Below are 26,532 nucleotides of genomic sequence, written 5' to 3'. Positions count from 1 at the left end.
TGCCTTTTATGGACCGAGAGTTCCAAAATTTATATAATTTATTTAACTAGTTCTCTTTTGGTGTACATTTCATTTTTTCCCAAAAATATTTGCTGTCACCAGCCCATACTCCTTTATCCAGAAATCCTTCAGGCCAGATGTCAATTGAAATTAAGAGTTTTGAGAAATTTCCTTAGAAGGGTAAAATACTGCGTTATCCATGTGATAACTTAAATTGGCAGCAGAGTCTTGGGTACTATTTTATAATCAATATAATCATATTCTGTAGCAACCTGAATGAATAGTCACAGTATAAGTGGAATAAATAAAGACTATAAATAGCCTCATGCCAGATCACGTCAAGTTTTGCCAACAAGTAAGTGAAAAAATTTGATTTTTGGATTTCAGAATTGTGGATAAGGGTTGTTGACCTGAAGAAATAATATGGGGGGGGGGAACCTGCATGCATGTCATTTTACGTGCATGTAAAACTATCTATGGAATAAATTCCTAGAAGGGTAATTGCTGGGTAAAAGGTCATAGTAATTTTTAATTTTGATATATATGGTCATAGTACTCTCCAGGTTGGTTGTGTCAGTATTCCTACTAATAACGTATAAGAATCCTGTCTCTGCATAAACTCACCCACAAAATTCATTAGTAAATGTATTCAGAGTTGAAAAATATTATCTTAATATAGTTGTAATTTGCATTTTTCTTTTTGTGTGTCAAATGTAATGTTTGTTATATGCTCTGAATGCCTCTGCCTTTAAAAGCAATGTTTTGGGTCATTAAGAACAATTGGTAAGATTTCCATAACACATTCAGAATGAACAGATGTTAGACTTTTCAATAGAGTCAAGTAAATATGTAAAGAAGCAGTTTGGCTCTTACCAATCCATCATAATTCTTTATTGTGCACAGGGTACCTGCATTTTGTTTGACATAAGGCAATGATCCACTTTACCTGTCTGCACAGTTCTTAAAAAAAGAAAGAAAAGTACACAATTAACTTTTGTGTTCGTTTTGCTAGTTTTGGAGGTAAATTATGTAGAGTGAGGAGCCTTAAAATAGAATGCTTCAAGGAGCTATTGTTTAACTGGAAGAAATTAATTCAGATTTTTTTTTTTAATTGGGACAGCTCGACCCACATTCGTAATACAGCCACAGAACACGGAAGTGTTGGTGGGAGAAAGTGTCACGTTGGAATGCAGTGCCACAGGTCACCCTCAACCACGCATCACCTGGACGAAAGGTGACCGAACACCTTTACCAGCTGATCCTAGAGTAAATACCACTCCTTCTGGTGGCCTTTATATACAGAACGTCATACAGGAAGACAGTGGGGAGTACATGTGTTTTGCGTCCAACAGTATCGATAGCATCCATGCCACTGCTCATATCATTGTGCAAGGTAAGCAGTAGAAGTAAAGACAGATTATTTGGATCAGTGTATCCACATGGCTTACCCTCTTGTCTTATTTGTGACCATTCTAGAAGCAAGCCCTGTCCTGGTTTCCATCCCCATCCTAGTACTCTGTGTTCTCCCTACCTTGTTTCATTTTTGTCAAATCATACTACCACCATTTGCCTTATTAGGTATGACTTGGTGATTTTTTTTTTTATTTTCTGATTAGAAGCTCCTTTATTAGAGGGTCTTTGTTTTTTCCAGTCGTGATCATCCCTAGCAGCTAAAGCACCTGGCATGTATAAATATTTGTGGAGTAGATGAATGTGTGTCTGCCCACACATAGATTGAATTAGTCAGTGTGCCTTGCATATGCATCTTTGAATGCTTTGCAGGGACTGATTTTTGGACATAAAATTCTGGGAGTGTGTTTTTTATTTTTTAAATTTTAAAGACTTTTGCTATGTGTTTCCAGACTGCTTAGTTGACTATAAAAATGGGTTTTTTTAGTTTTTAAATAAATTGGAAAATGAGGTGTTTGTTAGAAAACATTAAAACAATACTAAAGTGCAAAATATAAAGAATGTTTTTCTTTCCCCGCTCCTTTCTCATCGACCCGTTTCTTGCCTCCAGGGACAGCAGTCTGTTGTTAATCCATCTTGATAGTTCTTTTTATGCACCTGTAGCACGTATAGTAACGTATCCATGTTATGTGGTCTTTACTCTTTGTTGTAGTGATGGCTATTTTCATAAAAATGGAATCATACTGGACATGCTGTTCTCTAACTTGCTTTTTTCACCCAATAATAATAAAATGGAGCCCTGGTGGTGCAATGGTTAAGAGCTTGGCTGCTATCCAAAAGGTCGGCAGTTCGAATCCACCAGCCACTCCTGAGAAGCCCTATGGGACAATTCTGCTCTGTCTTTAGGGTTGCTACGAGTCGGAACTGACCCGACAGCACTTCACAACAACAATAATAAATAAAAACTTCTGTCGGTAAACACAGATGTACTAGATGATATTTTGTTCATCATTTGCACATATTAATTTAAGCTGAGGAACGAGGTAAATCTTTCCATTCTTATCTTCTCATCAATTGTGTATTCAGCAGTAAAATGTCCTGTTACAACTCTGATCGTTTTCTTGTCACTAATGGAATTATAGGAAACCCTGGTGGCATAGTGGTTAAGTGCTACGGCTGCTAACCAAAAGGTCGGCGGTTCGAATCCACGGGGTACCCTTGGAAGCTCTATAGGACAGCTCTCCTCTGTCTTATAGGGTCGCTATGAGTCGGAATTGACTCCGTGGGAACTTTTTTTTTTTTTTAAATGGAAGCATGCTTCCCTAGGGTGAAGAAAAATTGCTAATGTTAGCTTTGATGTGTAGCCTTTTTACCTACTGCTGTTTTTTAAATTTCATGTTTTGAATGTTTTCACTTCCGGAAGCTCTTCCTCAGTTCACTGTGACACCTCAAGACAGGACTGTTATCGAGGGCCAGACAGTCGATTTCCAGTGCGAAGCAAAGGGCTATCCACAGCCAGTCATTGCATGGACGAAAGGAGGTAAGATTTCAGACCCCGGGCTTCCTGAATCTCCTGCCTCCTCTGGGACACAAGTAAAGAAGCAAACACAAACTGAGTCCCCATGTCATCCTAGTTTATTCTTATTCAGTGCGTGCGTCGCAGCGCTCTCTCCTGTTTGTGCCTCTCGTCCCCCTTACTGTGAGTTACGTGGGAGTCAGAGACTGTGTTTATTTATCCCTGTGTTGGTTGCACACAGCTTATGTATGGCTTATCTTAAGGACATTTAATGAAAGTTTGCTGAATGAATTATTTGCTTACTGGAGGGAAAGGGGGGGCTAGGGTAAATTATTCCATGTCGTGGCTCATACTGCCAGACTCCGATGCATTTCTCCTTAACCCCTGAGTTTTTCACCTCCTGCCTATAAGGTTGCTATGAGTTGGAGCCGACTCGACGGCAGTGGGTTTGGTTTTTTGGTTGTTACCTTTAATTAGGAGCCCTTGTAGCACAGGGAAACCCTGGTGGCATAGTGGTTAAGAGCAGCATCATCTAACTAAAAGGTTGGCAGTTCCAATCCACCAGGCATTCCTTGGAAACTTTGTGGGGTAGCTCTACTCTGTCCTATAGGGTCACTAAGAGTCGGAATTGGCTTGATGGCCATGGGTTTGGATTTTGGTTTTGGTAGCACAGTGGTTAAGAGCTTGGCTGCTAACCAAGAGGTTGGTAGTTCGAATCCACCTTGGAAACCCTATGAGGCAGTTCTATTCTGTCTTATAGGATACCTGTGAGTTGGAATTGACTTGACAGCAATGAGTTTGATTTGTTTTTTTTTTTGGACCTTTAATTAACATCAATGACGAATTGTGTACTGTAGAGGGGAAATAATAACTCAGATACCACCTCTGCATTTCAGGGAGTCAACTCTCCGTAGACAGACGGCACCTGGTGTTGTCATCGGGCACGCTGCGGATCTCCGGAGTTGCTCTTCATGATCAGGGGCAGTATGAGTGCCAGGCTGTCAACATCATTGGCTCCCAGAGGGTTGTGGCACATTTGACGGTACAGCCAAGAGGTCCGTGTCCCATTCCTTTGTATTGTACTCAGTTGATTTGTTCTGATACTGCCGATATTAGTTTTACTGTTAATTAGAAGAATTTTACTCTTCCGTTTTTGTATTTTTTCATGTCACTTATACTTGTATTCCTAAAGTGTTTAAATAGCATCTCGTTAGATCCCATTCACTTTAGCTAGTGAAAAGATTTATTTTTTTTAAGGATGCTCAAATGTAATTCTGATAAGGCTGACTTGTTAAAGTGAGACCGATCAGGTTTTTAGATCGACTGCGGTAATTAATATTACTTTAGAAGAGGGTTGTTTCATACGAATCTTTTCTAAGATGAGCCTTTAAGTAGCAAAGGGTTTCGTAAAGCCAGCTCACTGAGGCCCAGTTGTGTTTTTCTCCTGTTTGCCGTCTGATGATTTGATTCCTGCTTTTTCTTCGTCCTTTTTGGATGTGCTGTTTGCCTGTTTTTGTCTAGCCTGTTCTAGAAGACTTTTAGTTACCTCATATCTTTTTTGATAGAATCAGGATAAAGAAGATTAAGTAATGTCTCCAAGCACAGACAGCTAAAGCCCAAGCGGCTCCTAGAAATGAGGCGGCCAAGGCTGCTTTATAACCCAGAGCCCATTGTACTGAAAATCAGACCTGTGAGGTCAGGAGAGTGAGAAGAGTGGGGTGGGATTAAGGGCATTTGAATTCCATCATGACTCTTTGTTGACATGTGAAATGCTTTGGGACTTTGAGAGAGGGCTCCCCTCTTGTTTCTTATCAACAGATTGTTGAAAACTCAACCCGGCTTTGTTGGCTCTGGGCTTTATGAGGTTTGCCATTGTGGTTCCTGACTTGATAGAATTTGGGGTGGCTAAAAACACTCGGCCTGTTCACGGGGAGAACACATGGAGTAGAACTGATTTTAAAAAACCACCCAGAACTTTATCATATTTAGCCAACTTTCTTAACTTTTCAGAAGAGAAAAGCTACTTCTGTCTAACTATGTATTTTCTTCCTCTAATCAAACTCTCTGCAGAGTTCATTATGCTCCTCAGCATATGCTCAGAGACTGTCCCTGGCCGCCATGGCTCCCTGTGGTGTGGGTAGTGGGTGGGGGTGGGGGACGAAGGTGTGGGAGGTACTGAGAGCACTCAGCATAGGCTGATCTTTGGGATATGTCAGAGGCACTGGGGCTGTTAGCTCAGGAGCGGTGAGGAGTTAGCGTTGACTGTACTCTTCAAACACCAGAGCTCATGTTGTGAAGAGTGTTGGATTATGGGGTGAGTAGTTGGGCAGATGATCTCTTGTCCGTTTTAGCTTTGTCATTAAGTGAAGAAGCAGTTAGGAGATTAGAGAAAGGGCCTGGTACCTGTGCCGAATAGTTCTCAGTGCTGTTGGATCTGGCCTGATTGAGGGAAAGCGTGCTTGTGCTTTTTTTTTGTATAAATTTCAAGTTTTCATGGTTTCTGCACATTTATCAGTTGCATGTCCCTTGCCTTGTAGTTACCCCAGTGTTTGCCAGCATTCCAAGTGATATGACCGTGGAAGTTGGCACCAATGTCCAGATTCCATGCAGTTCCCAGGGTGAGCCTGAGCCAGTCATAACATGGAATAAGGTAATAAATCTTGGGTGCTGCCTTGTCTTCAGAGCACAGAAGAGCCATTCAGACTCTACTTCTGTTGTAGGAAGTTTTATTAAGTGAGGGGAGCTAGTACCTGCCTATTTCTTCTACAGATTTTTTATACCAGGAAAAAGAACAAAATGTTCAAATTGTAAACTTTTGAGTTGAAGAAATTCTGAGGGTGTCCTGACTTATGAAAACAAAACAGCCAAACTCTGGACATTGTCCTTTTCATATCCTTCCCAGTGACAACAAAACCAATTCCAACTCATAGCGACCCTACAGGGTCGTAGCGACCCTACAGGACAGAGTAGAACTGCCCCATACGGTTTCCAGGGAGCACCTGGTGGATTCGAACTGCCAACCTTTTTGGTTAACAGCCATAGCTCTTAATCACTGTGCTACCAGGGTTTCCCCAGTGACAAAAGCAAAGAAAAACCTGTGATTAGATCCAAGGTCACATAATCCATAGAGTCAGGAAGGCTTTTGTTGTTGTTTCAGTTTTTTGTGTTTGTTTTTTATCAAGCCTGATATAAAAATTCTTCACTGTACTTAAAAAATGCAAACAATTGCTTTAATATGGAAATGATCAGAGATGATCATGTTAATGGTTCCCATCACCCACTGAATAAAGTGCAAATTCTGAAGCATGGAGTATAAGGGCCTCTGTACCTGCCCCCTGCTTGCCCCACTAGCTTTATCTCACAGCCTGCCTTGCCTTACCTCTCAGCCTGTACCCAAACCATACATGTCTTCTTTTCTGCATACACACCTGTGTGTTTGTCCTGGCTCCTACCTGGGCCTGGAACACTCACCTGTTCCTTCTTCGGCTCCAAGTCATCTTGTAAGTCTCAGCTCTACTGTTGTCTCTTTCAGGGAGCATTTCATAGGCTGTATTAGAGGCCATTGATTCCATTGCGCCCCAGCATTCATACCATATTTTATCCTATATCTTATGCATTTATCCTATGGAGATTACCATGTGGATCCTCCCCACGCCCCCCAACAGCACCACCACTGTCCTGGAAAACTCTGTCCGGTACAGCCTGTCTCATTCCTCTTTGTATCTTTTGCATCCAGCTTTGACCTCAGCAAAGGGTAAATGCTTAAGAAAGTTTATTCCACTATATTGGTATTGGTCGAATTATATTAAATTTCACTCTCTAATTTTGGAAAGATCTGAGCCAAATCCTTAAGACATTTCCATTTGGAAAGGCCTAACAAATGGTATTCCTGCCCCTCGCCCCAAAAAACAAAAAACAAAAACCTCTAATTCTAATTCCGATTGTTATTATTATTCATTTTGCTCCAGGATGGGGTTCAGGTAACAGAGAGTGGAAAATTCCACATTAACCCCGAGGGATTCTTGACCATCAATGATGTTGGAACAGCGGATGCAGGCCGTTACGAGTGTGTGGCCCGGAACACCATTGGCTATGCCTCAGTTAGTATGGTCCTGAGTGTGAACGGTAAGATTACACGGGCTCACAGAGTCTTTTATAACTCCCATAAACTTAATGGTGTCAGAGGCAACTGAAAGAAAATACTCAGCCTTCCCGTGTAATGGCAGGTTAATTAGTAGAGAATTTTAAGAATTGTTTTTAGAAGAGAACACATCGTGAATTTACAAGTGAGGAAACCAAGGACCCAGAAAGGCAGCTTGCCCAGTGTTATAAAGCTCAGTTAGTGGCCGGGCCAGGCTCAGTCTCCCAGGCCCTCATTCTTTCTGCTCTTCTTTGGAGATTCTGCAAGCCACTGTGGTCTATTCACTTGGTAAAACTTTCCTTGTTCAATCATTTGGTGGTTTAGTTTCGTGGTCATTCAAATCCTATACTGTTTAAATATATAATTTACAGTCATCTTTTGGCAAAAGTGATATAGTTATTGCTGTAAAAAAAATTATATGCTCCTTAGCTGTGCTTTTTCTTTCTATTGAGTATGGCCTTGCATACTGCTGGGGTGTATTAGGTCCTCAGTGTCTTTCAGTATAAACCTCTAGATAACCATCAGCAGTTCCCTTTCCCTAAGGCCTGTCAGTAGTCCTAGAATCGTGTTGATTCTGCCTCCACATTCTATTCCCTCTTGCATTTTCTGCCCGCTGCCCCTGTCTTACCCTGGTGCTTGTTGTATTTTGTCCAGGTTATTGCAGCAGGCCTCACACCATTCTAGTGTATCTGCACATAATCTCCAGAGTCATTTTTCTACAAAAATAAGTCTCATTACATGTTGCTCCTATTTCTTCATGCTTTCTGTTAATACTAGGATAAAATCCAAACCCTTTAACGTTGCATCAAGTCCTTACAGTTTGTCCCCAACCTGCATGTCACCAGCTGCATAGTCCGTCTCCCCAGCTCTCTGTGTACCCTTAGTTTTAGCCATATGCCTCCTAGAACCTGCGTACCCCGTGTGGCACTTAGCCCTTGCTTGTGCTTTGGCCTATACTAGAATACCTAACTTCACTGGGGGTCTTAGTTTTCTAGTGCCACTGTAACAGAAATACCATAAGTGGTGGCTTTAATGATCAGAAATTTATTTGCTCATAGTTTAGGAGGCTAGAAGTCCGAATTCAGTATGCCTGCTCTCTCTCTGTTGGCTTCCTCTCTCTTTTGGCTCTGAAGGAAGGTCCTTGTCTCTTTACAGCTTCTGTTTCTTGGTTCCTTGGAGATCTCATGTGACGTGACATCTATCTTGTACTATCTGTGCTTGCTTGCTTAGCTACTTCCTCAATCTGCTCTTTAATATCTCAACAGAGATTGATTTAAGACACTGCCTCATTACCGTAACAAAGAAAACCCATTCTCAGGTATAGGGTTTAAGATTTATAACACGTATTTTTGGGGGGCACAGTTCAGTCCATAACACCAGGTAAGCCCCATCATGCTCAAATATCCCTTTTGTAGAAATCTCCTTAGCTCTCCTAGGGTTAGAGAGAGATGGAGGAGGTCTTTTTTAGATAAGATGGTCAAGGAAGACCTCCTGGAATAAGTAAATTATGAGAAAAATGAAGCCACATGGAACCTGGGGAGGAGCAATCTGGTTGGAGGGAATAGCAGGTATGATGCCCTAAGAACAAGCTGAAAGCCAGGGTGGTGAGAGCAATAGGCTTCTGTAAGAGGATCAGCACAGGGAGAAAAGGCTGGAGAGAAAATGGCCAGTCCTGTGGGCCTTGCTGGTCATACTGTGGAATTCGATTTTTATTCTAATCATCATTGGAAGTCATTGGACAGTTCCCAGTAGGGGAGAGCTGTAAGTCAACTTATATTTCTAAAAGATTACTTTTTTTTGCGATGGGTAAAAAATTGCAAGGGGTTAAATGTGAAAGAAGAAAATGAGATGAGGATTCTGGTCCCAGTGAGAGAAGTTACTGACTTACACCAGCGTTGGTAGCAGTGGAGGCAATAATTGACTGGATTCTGGACATATTACTTAGCGGATCTGACAGGATGGGCTAATGGGTGGCCTCTCAGAGGTGGGAAAGTAGAATCGAGGATCACACTTGGATTTTTGCCTGAGCTATTTAGGTACTGTGTATTGGAAGGTAGAGATCATCAGGCTAGGAGCCAGTTTGGGGGAAGATGAGAATCAAGAGTTCTGTTTGAACACGATAAGTTTGAAATGCCTGAGTAAGCAATGGGATATACAAGTCTGGAGCTCAAGGGAAAGATCAGGGCTGGTGATATAAACTTGAGAACATTAAAACCATGAGATCAAATGAGATCACCTAGGGAGAGGCTGTAGATGGAAGAAACCAAAAAACAAAACAAAAACCAAACCATTGCTCTCGAGCTGATTCTGACTCACAGCGACCCTATAGGACAGAGTAGACCTTCCCCACAGGGCTTCCAAGGAGCACCTGGTGGATTCGAACTGCCAACCTTTTGGTTAGCAGCCATAGCTCTTAACCACCACTCCACCAGGGTTTCCAGATAGACAAAACCACTGATTATTATGTCCTGGGGTTCTCTGGCAGTTAGACATCTGTCAAAGAAAGAGAAGCCAGCAAAAAGACACCCCAAAATGGGTCAGTGATCAGTATGCATGAGGAAGCAAGGATTATAATTAATCCAACTCTGTGTACCTGTTGGTCAGAAGAAGAGAGATAGAGCAAGAGTGTGCAAGAGAGACACTGAGACAGAGAAGGAGTCCTGGTGAGGCAGGAGGAAAACCAGAAGGAAGTGTATCTCAGAAGTCAAGTGAAGCAAATGTTGGTGACCTGGCAAGAGCCAATTCAATAGTTAAGCATTCAAGATTGGCTGGAAGGGAGTTATTTATACAGTAAGTTCTTGCTGCTTTACAAATATTAAGTGAAGAATAAATGATAAGAGGAAAGTAGTAATGAGACAATATCGTCAGGAGACTAAAGGGTAAGTTGTGTGTGTACTTAAGATGGAAACAGTCTAAATGTTAAAAATAGAAGACTGGTTAAGTAAGTGATACCTTTAAAGGGGATTACTGAGGGGCCATGAAAATGATACAGATCATGTAAAAAAATATCAATGGTATAGTTTTAAATGAAAATAAGCAGGTTACCGCATACCATGCATAGTGCGATCCCATTTTTATGGCTGGGTAGATACAAGTGTCCGTATGTGTGTACAGAGAGAAAATTCTGTAAGGATTTGTAGAAGAAGTTACTACCGACACTTTTTCCTCCAAGGAACATGGACTAAACAGAGGGTTTTGATGTCCTTTTTTCATGTATGTTTTAATTTATTCACTGTTATAATTTGGTTTTCAGTGAACGAGGCCATGCCTGTGTACTGGCTCCAGCACTCGCTGCCTGTTGGCCTTGTGTGGGTTTTGTAAGCCCTCTGAATCTCGGCTTCCCCATCTGTGAAAATAAGTGATAGTGGAACTACAGCACAGGATTGTTGTGAGCCCGGCACGTTTGGAAATAATAAATATTAGGCGATATTATTACTCCTGCTGCCACTAGTGCTGCTGCCCCTACTTCCTTCATAAATAAGATTTAAAAAGTAATGTTTTTGGAGAATAAAAGAAAGGTAAATTATTTGGCAGGACAATTACTGTGCCATCCAATATGGTAGGCCACTAGCCACATGTGGCTATTTAAATTTAAATATAAGTTAATTAGAATCAATTACAATTTAAAACTGTAGCCCTTATTACAGTTCAACTCCTCAATAGCCACATGTGCAAATATAGAACATTTTCATCAACAGAACATTTATTGAACAGCACTGGCTTAGAAGGTAAGCCAATGGATTGTGTGACCTTGGGTAAGTCATGTACTCTAAGGCTTAGTTTCCTTATTGTAAGATGTATATAAAACTAATTATTAGCTCATATGGCTCTTTGGTATATTAATGACATGGCAGACACTCAGTGGATATTGACTATCATCGTTATTATTATTGCTCTTTTTATCTCGACTAAAATTTAGTAACCCAACGCAAACCAAACCCACTGTTGTAAAGTCCATTCTGACCCATAGCAACCCTGTAGGACAGAGTAGAACTGCCCCATAGGATTTTGTGCTTTGACCTAGAAGTGAAAGATCAATTCTGCTGACAGCCCATTGACCAGAACTAGTCACATGTTGCTGCCCAGCTGCATGTTGTTGTTGTTAGTTAGTTGCCTTTGAAGCGATTCTGACTAATGGAGCTGAGAAATGTAGGCGAGTCCATGGAATATTTGGCAAGCATTACTGTCTTCCTCCATCCCCAGTATGATTCTGGTCCCGAGTACGCAGGGAAGTTTCCAGGGGAAGAAGTCAGATGGGGAATTGCCGTCAGGATCTCTGGATGAAGGGAGGGAGGCCTGGCCTAGCGTGTTTGCAGTGGCATAGCAGAAGGTCAACTAGGAAGTATCCTGAAGAAAGAATAGATTTGTTTGGCGGCTGATTGATGGAAACAAAAAATGGTAGCTCCAGAACCTTCAGCCTCCATGACCAAGACTGAAGAGAATGAAACACTTGTTTTCGTTTTCACTGCATTTATCTTGTAGCTTTGGAGCGGACAGCCTTGGTAGCATCGGAGAAGTTTGTGGGTGACAGGAGCAAAACAAGCTTGCTTCTCATGCCTTTGGGCCAGGAGCTGATGGTTCCTGGTTCAAATTGCAGGCTTTTTAGACAGCAGTAGCGTATGAGCTGGTGGAGAGGAGAAATAGAAGAAGAAAACCCAGAATGCACCTGAAGTTAAAACACCGTCACTGACCGCTCTCTGTCCACCCAGGTTGGCCTGAGCTAACATACCCGTTAGTTAGACTGTCATGCTTCGCTGTTGTAAGAACCTCAGCGTTTTATGTTACACCTACTTTTCCACGTCCTTTTACAGGGTAACACATGATTTCAAAAATTAAAAAGTCTGTAATTTCCACACCATCTAAAAATAGCTTCCAGTTGAATTTGTGATAAAATAGTTCAAGCTTTGGTTTGAAAACTAGAATAACATTTGGAGAAAAGTGTGCCATAAGTCTAAATGATGTAGTGTCTAGACGTTATTTTATGAGTAACTTATATAGTATTTTTCTTTCCTGGTAATATGCAACTTTGTGTTTTCCTAGTTCCTGACGTCAGTCGAAATGGAGACCCATTTGTAGCCACATCGATTGTTGAAGCAATTGCGACTGTTGACAGAGCTATAAATTCCACCCGCACGCATTTGTTTGACAGGTACTGTGGAGATGCAGGCAGGCTTCTGACCCTCAGTCCCTGCACTTTCAGGATCTAAAGAATGCATGCAATGCTACTACACAAATCTTTGACCTCTGTTACATCTGTAGAACAAAGTGTTTTCATTTAAAAATCACAGACAACACGGGCATCTGACTATTTTCTGGGGGTTAAGATAACAGAAAGACATCTATTTTCCAAATAGAAGTGGAACTCTGACTCACAAATAAAAAAAAAAAAATTAGCTCATTCTCTTGGCTTGTTCCTAAACGATTTGGCAAAAACAAAAATATTTTGAAAGCCGTTCATGTATTTATCTCATGTTAGCAATTCAAAGAGTTTTTCTCCATTTGAATTAAAATGGAATACGTATGTTTTTCTCTGCTGATGTAATTAATGATTTGTTTTTAGTGTCTTTTGGTTTTTGTCTGTCTGTTCTTGTTTTGTTGCCTTCCGCTTTGGATAAGTGCAGTATATCACCATATTACGTCTGTATAAAGATAGCTACAGAAATATTAAAATAGCAGTGATTATGTTTTTGGGTATTAGGGATTTTCATCTTCAGTAATTTTTTTTTATTTGAGTTGTATTTTCTCTTTTTTTTCCTCTCTAAACTCCCCATAGCCGTCCTCGCTCTCCAAGTGATTTGCTGGCCTTGTTCCGGTATCCAAGAGACCCTTACACTGTTGAACAAGCAAGAGCAGGAGAAATATTTGAAAGGACGTTGCAGCTTATTCAGGAGCATGTGCAGCATGGCTTAATGGTTGACTTAAACGGAACAAGTTAGTATTTCATGTGTTTTTTACTTCTGCCTCCCCTTACCTGAGTGTACTATATGTTAAGCATAGACAATCAAATCTCATTCGGTGCCATACTGTTCATGATGAAAAGTTCCAACATTTTCTATTCCATGTTTATAAATTATAAAATATCTTTAAAAATATAGGTTCTGTTGAGCTAATAAGGTTCTGTAGTGCCCACTTTTGGTCTAACAAGAAAATCTTTGAGTCATGTGAGACTTATTCATCAGTTGATGGTAGGTAGACCGCCCCAAACAGTGCATCTGGTGGGCTGTGTGTTGGCCTCATAACAAGACTTGTGACACTCCACGTCCTGTATTGTGACGATTTCATGGAAGACGTTGTAGGATTATAGTTAAATAAAGTAGATGGTCATTGAAAAAGAGGAAGACTCTCAATGAGTTGGATTGACATAGTGGCTACAACAATGGGTTCAAACATATCAATGATTGTGAGGTTGGTGCAGGACTGGGCGGTGTTTCTGTCTATTGTACATAGGGTCGGAACCGACTCGACGACATCTAACAACAACAAGTGATACTATATGCATACAATTAAATATCGGACAACTGTTAAAAATGATGTTTATTAGGAGTTCATGTACCTGTAAAACAGGCTAATAAAACCGTCTCAGAAGCTGTTGTGAGGATTACGTAAGGTAATATATGATACTCAGTTGCTTCTGTTCCTGGCACATGGTGTTGCCCAGTAAATAGAGATGCCATTACTATAATATCATTATTTTTAAAAAATTTATTGTGGTAAAATATAGATAACAAAAATTTGTCATTTTAACCATTTTTAATTGTACAATTCAGTGACATTAATTATAGTCACTATGTTGTGCAACCATTACCACTGTTTCCAGAAATTTTTCATCAAGCCAAACAAAAACTCAGTACCCCTTAAGCAATAACTTCCTATTCCTGCCTACTTCTAACCCCTGGTAACCACAAATAAACTTTTGTCTCTATGCATTTGCCGATTCTGGATATTTCATGTAAGTAGGATCATACAATATGTGTACTTTTGTGTCTGGCTTATTTCATTTAGCATAATGCTTTCAAGATTCATTCATGTCATAAGCATGCATCAGAGCTTCATTTCTCTTTATGGTGAATAATATTCCATTGTATGAATATACTACATCCTGTTTATACCTTCGTCTTTCCGTGGACACTTAAGTTGTTTCCACCTTTTGGCTCTTGTGAATGATGTATGGTGAACATTGATGTACAAGTATTTGTTTTCAGGGGTATGACCTAGTGGACTTACTGGGTTATATGGTAACTTTACGTTTAGTTTTTTGAGAAACCACCAAACTGTTTTCCACAGCTGCTACACCATTTTACATTCTCACCAAAAGCATTCAAAGATTCCAATTTATCCATATCCTGGACAACACTTGTTATTATTTCTTTCTTTTTGATGGTAGCCATCCTACTAAAAAAAAAACAAAAACAAACCCATTGCCGTCGAGTCTATTTTAAGCCCTTATCAGACAGACAGTTAGCAAATGTTTTCTCCCATTCTGTAGGCTGTCTGTTCACTTTCTTGATAAAGTCATTTGATGCACAAAAGTTTTTAATTTTGATGAAGTCCAATTTATATATTTCTTCTTTTGTTGCTCATGCTTTTAGTGTCATATCTAAGAATCCACTATCAAAAACAAGGTTCTGAAGCTTTGTCCCTATTTTTTTCTAAGAGTTTTATGGTCTTAATTTTTATATTTAGGCCCCTCATTTATTTGGAGTTAGTTTTTGTCTGTGGTGTAAGGTGTGACTCCAGTTTCATTCTTTTGCATTTGAAGAGCCAGTTGCTCCGGCACCATTTGTCGAAGAGACTATTCTTTCTCCATTAAATGGACTTAGAATCTTTGTTGAAAATCAGTATCCTTAGATCTATGGGTTCATTTTTGGACTCTCAGTTCTGTTGGTCTTTGTGCCTATTTTTATACTAGTACCAGAATGTTTTGATGACTGTAGCCTTATAGTACATTTTGAAATTGGGAAGTATGAGTCCTACTTCGTTCTTCTTTTTCAAGATTGTTTTAGCTATTCCTGTGCCCTTGCAATTCCATATGAATTTGAGGATCAGCTTTTCATTTCTGCAAAAAATCTGTTGAAATTTTGGTAGAGATTGCCTTGAATCTCTAGGTCACTTTAGGTAGTATTGACATCTTAACGATATTAAGACCATGAACACAGGATGTCTTTCCATTTATGTAGATCTTCTTTTAATTTCTTTCAGCATTATTTTATTGTTTTTAATGTACACGCCTTTAATTATCCTGCTTAAATTTATACCTAGGTAGTTTTATTCTTTTAGGTGCTATGGTAAATGGAATTTTTTTCTTAATTTTATTTTCAGTTTGTTCATTGCTGGTGTAGAAACATGACTGATTTCCATGTGTTGACCTTATACCCTGAAACTTTTCTGAATTCATTTATTAGCTCTAGTAGCTTTCTCGTGGATTCGTTGGAATTTTCTATACGTAGAATCACAAGTCATATGCCAATACAGAGTTTTACTTCTTTCTTTTGGATTTGGATGGTTTTTATTCTTTTTCTTGTCTAGAGCTTCCAGCACAGTGCTAAATAGCAATGGTGAGAGCCAGTATCCTTATTTTTCCTGATCTTAAGGGAAAAGCTTTCAGTATTCTCCATTGAGTGTGATGTTAGCTGTGGGTGCTTTAAAAATGCCCTTTATCGTTGTGAGGAATTGCCCCTCTATTTCTACTTTATTGAGTGTTTTTTAATAGTGAAGGGGTGTTGGATTTTGTCAAACGATGTATCTGCATCAATGGAAATGATCATGTGATTCTTCTCTATCATTCTATCCATGTGGTGTATTACATTGATTGATTTTCTTATGTCGAACCACCCTTGGATCCTGGGAAAAAATCTCACATATAATCCTTTTAATATGCTGTTGGATTCAGTATACCAGAATTTTGTCAAGGACTTTTGCCTCTATAGCCATAAAGGGTAATGGTCTGTAGTTTTCTTTTCTTGTGGTATCTTTATCTGGCTTTGATATCAGGGTAATGCCGACCTCATAGAACAAGTGTTTCTTCTTTTTCTGTTTTTTTAAAATTTTTATTTAATTATTTTTTGACAAGTGTGAAAAGGATTGGAGTTAATTTTTCTTTAAATGTCTAGTCGAATTGACAAGCTCTCTGGCCCTGAATTTTGCTTCGTTTGCTGGCTTTTGATCACTGATAATGATCCAATTTGTTCACCTGTTACAGGTCTGCTGAAATTTTCTGTTTTTTCCTTGAGTCAGTTTGTATATTTCTAAGGATTTGTCCATCTCATCAAAATCATCTAATTTGTAGAATACACTTGTTCATAGTATTCTTTCATAATCCTTTTTATTTCTGTAGGCTCTGTAGTAATGTCCCACTTTCATTTTCCAACTTGTCTTCAGTGAGCATATCTTTTTGATTAGGAAAATAAAGTTGTTAAAAATTTAATACTATAAAATATGAATGTATGAGATAATAGGGATGTAGAAATGAGAATTGTAGGATTATTTCTCCTTGTCTTGGAGCACAGTAATTGCTCTGAGCCATTTCTCAATTTGTTATGTTTTAGACCTAGGTGCCACGAACAGTTAAGCATTTGGCTACTAACCGAAAATTTGGTGATTTGAATTCACACAGGGGCACCTTGGGAGAAAGGCCTGGCGATCCACTTCCAAAAAATCAGCCACTGAAAATTCTCTTCTGAAACACATGGTGTCACCGTGAGTCAGAATTGACTCAACAGCAACTTTATTTTTTTATGCGTTTAGTTAAACATCCAGACACCGTTAAATCAAAGCCGTGTGTAAACCGTTGTTCTGCTCTCTCAAATCTTGCAAATTTTTACCACCCTGACCTTCACTTGACCCCTTAGATGGAGTATTGTCAGAGTTGACAGCCTTAGAACAGTTACCAGTTTTACTTATGGACAAAAGTTTAGCCTCACCTCCTAATCACCTCTTGGAGGAAGTGTCACAACTCATTCATTTTTTCGACAGGAATCTTTAGACACTTTTTATTGATTGGGGGCTAGATGCTGGGGACGCAGGGATTAATTGGACACATTCGTTGTCACATCTCCCAGTTTTTTTTACAAGTCCCTGATATGGCCTTTTCCCGGAGATTACTTTCTTTCTGGTATAGAAAACTAAATGTTGTGTTGTTAACTGCCATGAACTTGACCCCCAACTCATGGCAACATCATGTACAACAGAAAAAACCTGCCTGGTCCTGCACCATCCTCATGATGGGTTGCAGATTGGATCATTGTGATCCACGGGGGTTTTGTTGGCCCTTTTTTGGAGAAGGCTAAATGGGAGTTGCTAAATTTTATTTCTTGCTACTACCTACTTTTCTTCCTTTAATCGATGGTTCAGCTCTTTGAACATTTGCTGTGATAGCCTCAACAAGCAAACCACATGAACCTTCTCCTACCGTCCTTACAAAAATAAAGCAAATCTAGAAGCCCATACTCAAATTGAGGCTATGTTTAAAATTGCTTCTTATGATAAACTGTATACTGGTTTCAAACAATTAATTAAAAATTTAGAAACTTGGAAAAGCAGGAAAAAAAAAGTAAAGTCAGCTGTAATCCCCCACAAGTTGAGATAATTGTATACACTTGCTTTTTATCTAAGCACTCACTTGTTAATTCATTAACTCATTTCACATGTATGTGTTGAGCACATACTCTGTTCCAGTCACTGCTCTAGGTCTGGGGATATAGCAGTGAACAAAACAGATCAAAATCTCTGCCCTCAGCTGTGGGGAACATCTAGCTCAATTGGTATAAAATAGTTTAAAAAGAAAATGTTCTACATTCTACTTTGGTGAGCAGTGTCTGGAGTTTTAAAAGCTTGGGAGCAGCCATCTAAGATACTCCACTGGTCTTACCCTGTCAAGAGCAAGGGAGAATGAAGAAAACTAAATACACAACGGAAAGATTAGTCCAAGGGACTAAGGGACCACAACTACCACAGCCTCCACCAGACTGAGTCCAGCACAACCAGATGGGGCCCAGCTACCACCACTGACTGCTCTGACAGTGGTCACAAAAGAGGGTCCTGGACAAAGCTGTAAAAAAATGTAAACAAAATTCTAACTCACACACACACAAAGACCAGACTTACTGGCCTGACAGAGACTGGAGAAAACCCCTAGAGTATGGCCCCTGGACACGCTTTTAGCTCAGTAATGAAGTCACTCAGGAGGTTCACCCTTCAGCCAAAGATTAGATAGGCCCATAAAACAAAATGAGACTAAAGGGGCACAGCAGCCCAGGGGCAAATGGGGACAGGAAAGCTGGTAATAGGGAGCCTGAGGTCAAGAAGAGAGAGTGTTGACATGTCATGGGGTTGGCAACCAATGTCACAAACAGTATGTGTACTAATTGCTTAATGAGAATATAGTTTGTTCTGTAAATCTTCATCTAAAGTACAATAATTAAAAAGTAAAAAAAAAAAGTGGGTTACAGACTGAGATCTTAAAAAAAATCTCTGCCTCCCAAAGATCTTACATTCCAGTGGGGGAAATAGACAATACACGGTAAATCAATATTCGTAATTAGCACATGGTGAGGTGAGTGAGATTAATAAAAATAAGAATGGCAGGTGTATATGGTGTGCTGGTTGGGACGGGGGTTACCATTTTATATAACTTGGTCAACAGATGAATGTCTCACTGAAAAGTTGACTTTTGAGCTAAGACCTGACAAAACCAAGCCACACAGATACCAGAGGGAAAAGTGTTCCAGGTGGAAGGAACAGCAAAGACTCTGAGGTGGGCTCATGTTTGGCATTTGAGGACCAAGTAGTATGGCTAGATCGGAGCAAAGGAAGGTTAAGGTATCAGGCTGTTGTGTGACAAGACTGTAAAAGGATGGGGCCAGACCCAGGAAAACTCGGGTAGGTCTACATAAATAAGAGAGTGATGAATGTTTGCACCAGGCTTCTTTGGTGAAACGTGGTTGCATTCTAGATGTGATTCGAAGGTAGACAGGAGAAGTTTTTCTCATAGCTTGAGTATAGATGGTGAGAGAGAGGAGTCAGAAATGACTTGGGGTTTGTGCAAGCAGTTGGAAGAATGGAGATGACACTTAATGAAATGGGGGACAATTAAGTGAGGATAAAGTGTAAGAGTGGGATAGGATTATCTCACATACACATACACACACATTTATCTCCAGGCACACGTGTATACTGATTCTGTAATGCGATAAAGTAACTCACTGTTTAAAAATACAATTTAAAAGTTTTTCACTATAGTTCTTCATGGACATTTTTCTGTGTCATAATTCATTGTTTAGCCCATTTCCTTATTTTTAGATACGTATTTTTTCCTCACATTTCAATATTTTTAATCATTATTTGTTGTCTGTATTTGAGATAGTGGAAACCCTAGCGGCGTGCTTGTATTTTAAAGCAGATTACATCTAGAGTGAATAAAAGCGGTCTGAAATGTCAGTGACATTTTCAAAATTCCTAATGAAAGGCTCATTATCTTACAAGTTACTTACCCACGGAGGATGGTCAGCCGTCCCTAATTTTATAAGTAGGTTCAGTTTGTAAGACTTTATCTGGTTTGTAAAAGATAGTTTTGTTTGTGTGTTTGTTCTCATGTGTATTGGTGGATGCCTGCCCTGTGGGTTGAGCTTTGTGTGATCCCATGTCCAAGGACATAAAGCAAAGCCAAGCCTGGAAAGCAAGCCCGAAAGACTGTGCTACTGCCCGTTCTCTGGCCGCTAAGATTCAGCATGTCTGTTATTAAACCTATGGCTAAACGCCTTGGAAAAAATGATAGTGCTTGAAGAAAGCTACTGAGATTTGTCACTGAGCCCACAGACTGAAAATTTGAGAGGAAGCATTTTCCTTCTTGGCTGTCTTCTTTCTTGGCTCTTCTGATTTTCAAGATTGAAAATTTTCTGAGACTTCCTAAAAGTTTAACTGTGAAAGTAGAGCCAGACATTTCAGTCTCACTGTTGAGTCCTCGGGAAGTGTGTGCTGCTAAAACCTTTCAAGTCAAATTGAGCCCGAAAGCTCTGGTGGCAAGGAAAACCTGCGTGTTACATACAATGGCAAAAATTTTTTCCCATGCCATACGCCAGTAATTACATTTCTTTAAATTGCTTCTCCTCCAGCCTGTGAGTATTTTTTCCTTCTAATTCTTTTTTGCATTCTTACATAAGGATTTCAGACTCCTCCCCCGCTCAAAAGGGGGCCTCTTCTTTCTTTTTTCGGAAAATAAAGTCATACTTTATTTTATCCTTAAATAACCACAGTCACTTGCTAATGGAACAGGTGTACTTGGTGGACACTGCAGAAACCCTGAAGTTAGGTTGGACCTCGCTGCTGTCGTTTCTTGTTACGCACTGACTTTCTTGGGGTGCTTGGTTCTTATCAGGGTAACCGCCGAAAACCCAGCTTTGAAAAGAATGAAGTGCAATCTAGTGTCAAACTGAGCTGCGTTGTAGTTCACCAGGTGTCTATGAGACATCCACTATCAATTGCTGTGTTCTCCTGAAAATGTTAAAATAGCTCCTGGTGCCTCTTTGAGTTTGCTGTGGTACGTGGTGCCCTACATCAAAGAAAGGGCCTTGTTCAACAGGCACCAGGGTAAGGGGCCTGTTTCTTGTTTGCTTTAAATGTGTGCAGAGTTGGTCTTGAGAGCCATACATCAGCTCTTAGACACCTGAGAAGGAGGTTGCAGTGATGACTCAGAGCTCTGGAATGTGTATCTGTGTATGAAGCTGTTAGAGCCGGCCCTGGAGAGGAGGAGCTTTGAAGATTGAGAAGGGCTTAGACGCACGAACATTTAGGGGAAGGACATTGGCAAGGGAAAGAGTCATGAGCGTGTGCCACCCTGGGAATGTTAAGTAGTTCTTTTTGACTGGAGCAAATGTCTTGAAGGCGAAGGACAGCAGATACGATTACGAGGATCTATTTGGAGTAATTTGCCAGCTAACAAGTTTGGGATTTCTTCTGTAACTAGTGGGCAAAGACTGAAGGTTTTTTAGCAAGAAAATGTACTAGTCAGAACACTGCATATAGATTGGTTAGTGGGGGGTATGTTAGTGGTACACTATCTGTTGGGAGGCTGATCTTGGAATTCAAGGCAAGGAGCAGTGAAATCTGACCTGGGGTATGAACATAGGAATGCGGGGGGGCCCAGATTTTAGGAATATTTTGGAGGTATAATAGACAGGAGTTGGTAACTGATTGCCTGTTGAGGCAAAGGGAAATGAAAGCTTCAAAGATCACTGAAGTTTTGAATGATCTATGTCTGGGAAACGGGCCCTGACACGTGGAGAAGGGGCAGGTTTTGGCGGGAGGCTGTCTGTGGTTGGTTATATTGAATTTTATTTGCAAGTTACATGCAGTGGTTTGAAGTGAAGTTGAAAATATGTAAGCTTGGATTCATGAAAGGTGTGAGGACTGGAGTTACGGAATAGGGAATTATCCCCCTTAGCATTAGTAATTGATACCATGAGGTTGGCTCAATTGCTAAGGGAGGCATGGTAGAGGAACAGGAAAGGCAGAGAGAACACCTTCATTTGGAGTTGGGGGAAGGAAAAGGAGCAGAACAGGACAAAAAGGAATTTTACTAAACAAGAAGGTGAGAGAGTGTCCACCAGGAAGGCCAGGTTCAGAGTAGTGTGGCAGGCTACGGAGAGCTCAGAGACGGTACAGATAAGAAGGAACTAGTGGGTGACCAATATTCTATCCCAGTTTTCCAACAGAAGTAAGTTTTGCCTTGCCTTTGCATCTCATTTTAGGTTACCACTATAATGACCTTGTGTCCCCCCAGTACCTGAGTCTGATTGCTAATCTCTCCGGCTGCACTGCCCACCGGCGAGTGAATAACTGCTCAGATATGTGCTTTCACCAGAAATACAGGACTCACGATGGAACGTGCAATAATCTCCAGCATCCTATGTGGGGGGCCTCCCTGACGGCTTTTGAACGTTTACTAAAGTCTGTGTACGAAAATGGATTCAACACCCCTCGAGGTATTAATCCAAACCGACTCTACAATGGGTACGTGCTCCCAATGCCCCGCTTGGTGTCGACGTCTCTGATAGGGACGGAAACGATCACCCCTGATGAGCAGTTCACCCACATGACCATGCAGTGGGGCCAGTTCCTGGACCACGACTTGGACTCCACAGTGGTGGCCCTGAGCCAGGCCCGTTTTTCCGACGGGCAGCACTGTAGTTCCGTCTGCAGCAACGATCCTCCCTGCTTCTCAGTCCTCATCCCGCCCAATGACCCCAGAGTCAGAAACGCTGCCCGCTGCATGTTCTTCGTGCGATCCAGCCCCGTCTGTGGCAGTGGCATGACGTCCCTTCTCATGAACTCCGTCTACCCCCGAGAACAGATCAACCAGCTCACTTCCTATATAGATGCGTCCAATGTGTACGGCAGCACCGACCACGAGGCCCGAGAAATCCGGGATCTGGCCAGCCACCGAGGGCTTTTGAAACAGGGTATCGTGCAGAGATCCGGAAAGCCGCTCCTTCCCTTTGCAACGGGGCCGCCGACTGAGTGCATGAGAGATGAAAACGAGAGTCCGATTCCTTGTTTCTTAGCTGGGGACCATCGAGCCAATGAGCAGCTGGGCCTGACCAGCATGCACACGCTGTGGTTTAGAGAGCATAACCGCATCGCCACCGAACTACTCAAGCTGAATCCCCACTGGGATGGGGACACCATCTATTACGAGACAAGGAAAATTGTGGGTGCGGAGATTCAGCACATCACATATCAGCACTGGCTTCCCAAGATCCTTGGGGAGGTGGGTATGAAGATGCTGGGGGAGTATAAGGGCTATGACCCCGGCGTTAACGCCGGCATCTTCAACGCCTTTGCCACGGCAGCTTTTAGGTTTGGCCACACACTTGTTAATCCAATACTCTACCGACTCGATGAGCACTTTGAGCCTATTCCTCAAGGCCACATACCTCTTCACAAAGCCTTCTTCTCTCCCTTCCGAATCGTGAACGAGGGGGGCATCGACCCGCTTCTCAGAGGCCTCTTTGGGGTTGCGGGGAAGATGCGCATGCCCTCCCAGCTGCTGAACACGGAGCTTACGGAGAGGCTCTTTTCCATGGCCCACACGGTGGCCCTGGATCTGGCTGCCATCAACATCCAAAGAGGCCGGGACCACGGAATCCCGCCCTATCACGACTACCGGGTGTACTGTAACCTGTCTTCAGCTTACACATTTGAAGATCTGAAAAATGAAATAAAAAATCCTGAAATCCGGGAGAAACTGAAGAGGTGAGTTTTAAAGAAACCGTGACTCTAAACCTTTGTTTTGTAAACAACAGGTTAAGAAAAATGATACACAAATAGTAGGTATTTTGTTTGTTTTTACAGCTGCGTTTTGGTGACTGTAAAGACAAATAGTGTGATCCTGGGTGGTGCAAACAGTTAACCCTTGACTACTAGCCAAAAGGTTGGTGGTTCAAACCTACCCAGAGGTGCCTTAGGAGACAGGTCAAGAGATGTACTTCCAAAAGGTCCCAGCCTTGAAAACCCTTTAGAGCAGTTCTGCTCTGTGTGCATGGGGTCACTAAGAGTCGGAATTGACTCTACTGCAGCCAGCCACAACTACACATAGTCAAGCTTTTGTTTGTGTGATAAAGAGGCTAAGGAGCCCTGGTAGTCCATTGCTTAAGCGCTTGGCTGCTAACCCTTCTGTGGGTGAAAGATGTGACAGTCTCCTTGCATGAGATTTACGGCCTTGGAAACCCTCTGGGAGCACCTCTACCCTGTCCTACAGACCAAACCAAAAAACCTGTTGCCGTCGAGTCAATTCTGACTCAGAGCTACCCTGTAGGACAGAGTAGAACTGCCCCACAGAGTTTCCAAGGAGCACCTGGTAGATTTGAACTGCCGACCTTTTGGTTAGCTGTAGCACTTAACCACTACGCCACCAGGGTTTCCAATAGGGTTGCTATGAATTATTTGAATGGAAAAACACCAGACCTGAAACTATTTTTTGGGTTTCAAGGAATGGTTTCCTATTCATATCAAGAGTAGAGGGAGAAAAGAGCTAAAACTTGGCGTTGGCAGAGTAGGACCAAAACCAAACCCACTGCCCTCCAGTCGATTCTGACTCATAGCAACCCATAGGGTTTCTAAGGCTGTAAAGCAGACTGCCGCATATTTCTCCTGTGGAGCTGCTGGTGGTTTTGAACTGCCGATCCTTTGGTTAGCAGTCAGTTGCTTTAACCGCTGCACCAACAGGGCTCCTTGGCAGAGTAGGGCCCTTGAACAAACCATCTCTGATGGCTTTGGCTTGTAACTTATCCCTGTATTCACTGTGTTACCCCAAGTCCAAGCCATTCTAGCCACATCCTCTGTGATTGCCATTGACTGTGGCTCAGTAAATCTTCCCTACAGTCTTCTGAGCAGTAACATTACCGATCTGGGGGTAAATCTCATTGGCCTACAATTGTAGGTCTCAGTGGAAAGCAGAGTCACAAAGCCATTTGGTGAGTTACCATTCCTAAGAAAATGAAAAACGCCTTAGGTGAATTACATCTAAAAGGAACCCTCAAGCTCACCTTCTGTGACCCCTTATGTTACGGGTAAAAAGCAAAGATAGTACTCTGCAGCTCTTTAGTAAGTACTGGAGCTGGGGTTAGGGTCGAGGTTTCCAGGCTTAGACCCACTCACTTTCCCCTGGAACTTCTGAGACAATCTGACTGTCTCCAAAGTTCTCCTAAGTGTAGAGATCGAGCAGCTCTTCTTGCTTTAAAGGCCTGTTCCTATCTCTCCTTTGCTCATTAGCTTTTCTTCAGGCTATTTATACCAATTTCTTTGGGTACAGCCTTTTATGGAAATAAGAATAATTACTTCTTAGAGTTTTTACCGTAACGATCCTTCATAGTCCATAGACTTAATTAGTTCTATCATTCATTTTATACTTAAATATGTTAATTCCCATTTGAAAAGAATTGCTTCAAAAAAATTCTGCTTAAGACTTGTTTAGCGTGTTTTCTGAACCCTTGCCAGTTTACTGGCACTGAAGTTAGAACCATATTCTCCTTAGGATCTGACCCATGCTTTCTAGAGAAAAATGATTTTGCGCTTATAATTTTTGCAAGCTGTGAATAAATGATTATTTCCTGCCAAGTTTAATATATTTCAATATTCATTGAACTAATACCATTAAATCACTAAGTAAATATACATATGCTCTACTGGTTTCAACCTATTTTTCATCCTTTTTTGCCACATTTTTTACTTAATTAGGATTTTTGTGGACTGCTTTCAGTTTTTATGTGCTTAAATATACTCCTTTGTTCTTGTCTGGACTGAAATGGATTACTTTTTCCATTCATTCTCTCGTCTGCCAAACTTATTTTGAAAAAGTTCAAAGGAGTTAGCAGTCCAACTTTCTGTCCTTGGCAGACCCAGGAGTTGTGCTTAGTTATTTGTTATAGACCCTGATGTAGAAATTACATATTATTTACCCACATATTATGTCACTAATTTATTTTTTTCTCTGTTAACCCATTATTTATTAGGGGAGGTAGGTTGTCAGTTGGGGAAATAAGATATAGATACATGAAAAATTAAACAATGATAAAACCAAACCAAAACCCGTTGCCATCAAGTCGATTCTAAATCATAGTGACCCTATAAGACAGAGTAGAACCGCCCCATAGGGCTTCCAGGGAGCACCTGATAGATTTGAACTGCTGACCTTTTGTTAGCAACCATAGCTCTTAACCACTATGCCACATCAGGGGACATCAACTCTGTGAGGATTTCAAAGGGAAGAAGGACTTTTGTTTGTTTGTTTGGTAACAGATCTTAATGAAACGTCATTATTATCTATTTTACTGGGACCCATTTATTTTATTTTTATTTCAAGGCACCAAGGTGAATGGAAAGTGAATAGGATTTTATTTGGATTTGAGACAGCTGTGTCTGCTCCTAGCTGTGTTAACTTGTGCAAGCTACATAACCTCTTTTTCCACTAATATATGTAGTCACACTTACTGCCGTTACACATGTAACCACACTTGATATCAGCGTGTATAGGCTTCCAATCTTTTTTACCACTAATACATGAACACAGATATGAAAATAGCATATTGGACTAAAGCGGCGACTTTAAAGTTGGTTTGGTTTTTAATCTCGAACGTGCCTAAAGAATCTGTTTATTCCAGTCCTATAATGATGGGTTACTTCTGGGACTGGATCGAGTGAGCAGAGAGAAGGAACTTCCGCTCTCAGGAGCAAGAGTTCTCTCTTGTTTTTGAAAAGACCCTTGGGTGAGTCCAGCGCACCTGCTTCTCACACTACACCTGCTTCTCACACTACACCTGTTTCTCACACTACCTTAGTCACTACACCAGATAACCGTCAAGGTTCTTTCTAACTATATTTGCATCACAATAGATACCTTATACCCGGAAGTTCAATGTTCATGTCATTGAACGTAGCACAACGTACCCTTCTTTTAAACTTTAATTCCAAA

General features: G+C 41.0%; 1 protein-coding gene across 2 annotated transcripts in view; it reads left to right on the top strand.

The window, feature by feature from the left end:
- The window catches only part of PXDN (peroxidasin), a 144,182-nt gene that overhangs the window by 98,333 nt on the left and 19,317 nt on the right, over positions 1-26,532 (top strand). For both annotated transcript variants that reach the window (XM_010591886.2, XM_003411793.3), the window contains 8 exons: positions 1,121-1,393; positions 2,834-2,950; positions 3,823-3,981; positions 5,464-5,576; positions 6,895-7,051; positions 12,108-12,216; positions 12,841-12,998; positions 21,812-23,315. In XM_010591886.2, the coding sequence (XP_010590188.2) occupies positions 1,121-1,393; positions 2,834-2,950; positions 3,823-3,981; positions 5,464-5,576; positions 6,895-7,051; positions 12,108-12,216; positions 12,841-12,998; positions 21,812-23,315 (2,590 nt within the window). The remainder of the gene's footprint in view (positions 1-1,120; positions 1,394-2,833; positions 2,951-3,822; positions 3,982-5,463; positions 5,577-6,894; positions 7,052-12,107; positions 12,217-12,840; positions 12,999-21,811; positions 23,316-26,532) is intronic.

This window comes from Loxodonta africana, chromosome 12, assembly GCF_030014295.1.
Source record: "Loxodonta africana isolate mLoxAfr1 chromosome 12, mLoxAfr1.hap2, whole genome shotgun sequence".
NCBI classification, from domain to species: Eukaryota; Metazoa; Chordata; class Mammalia; order Proboscidea; family Elephantidae; genus Loxodonta; species Loxodonta africana.
This window is presented reverse-complemented; position numbering and strand designations above follow the sequence as displayed.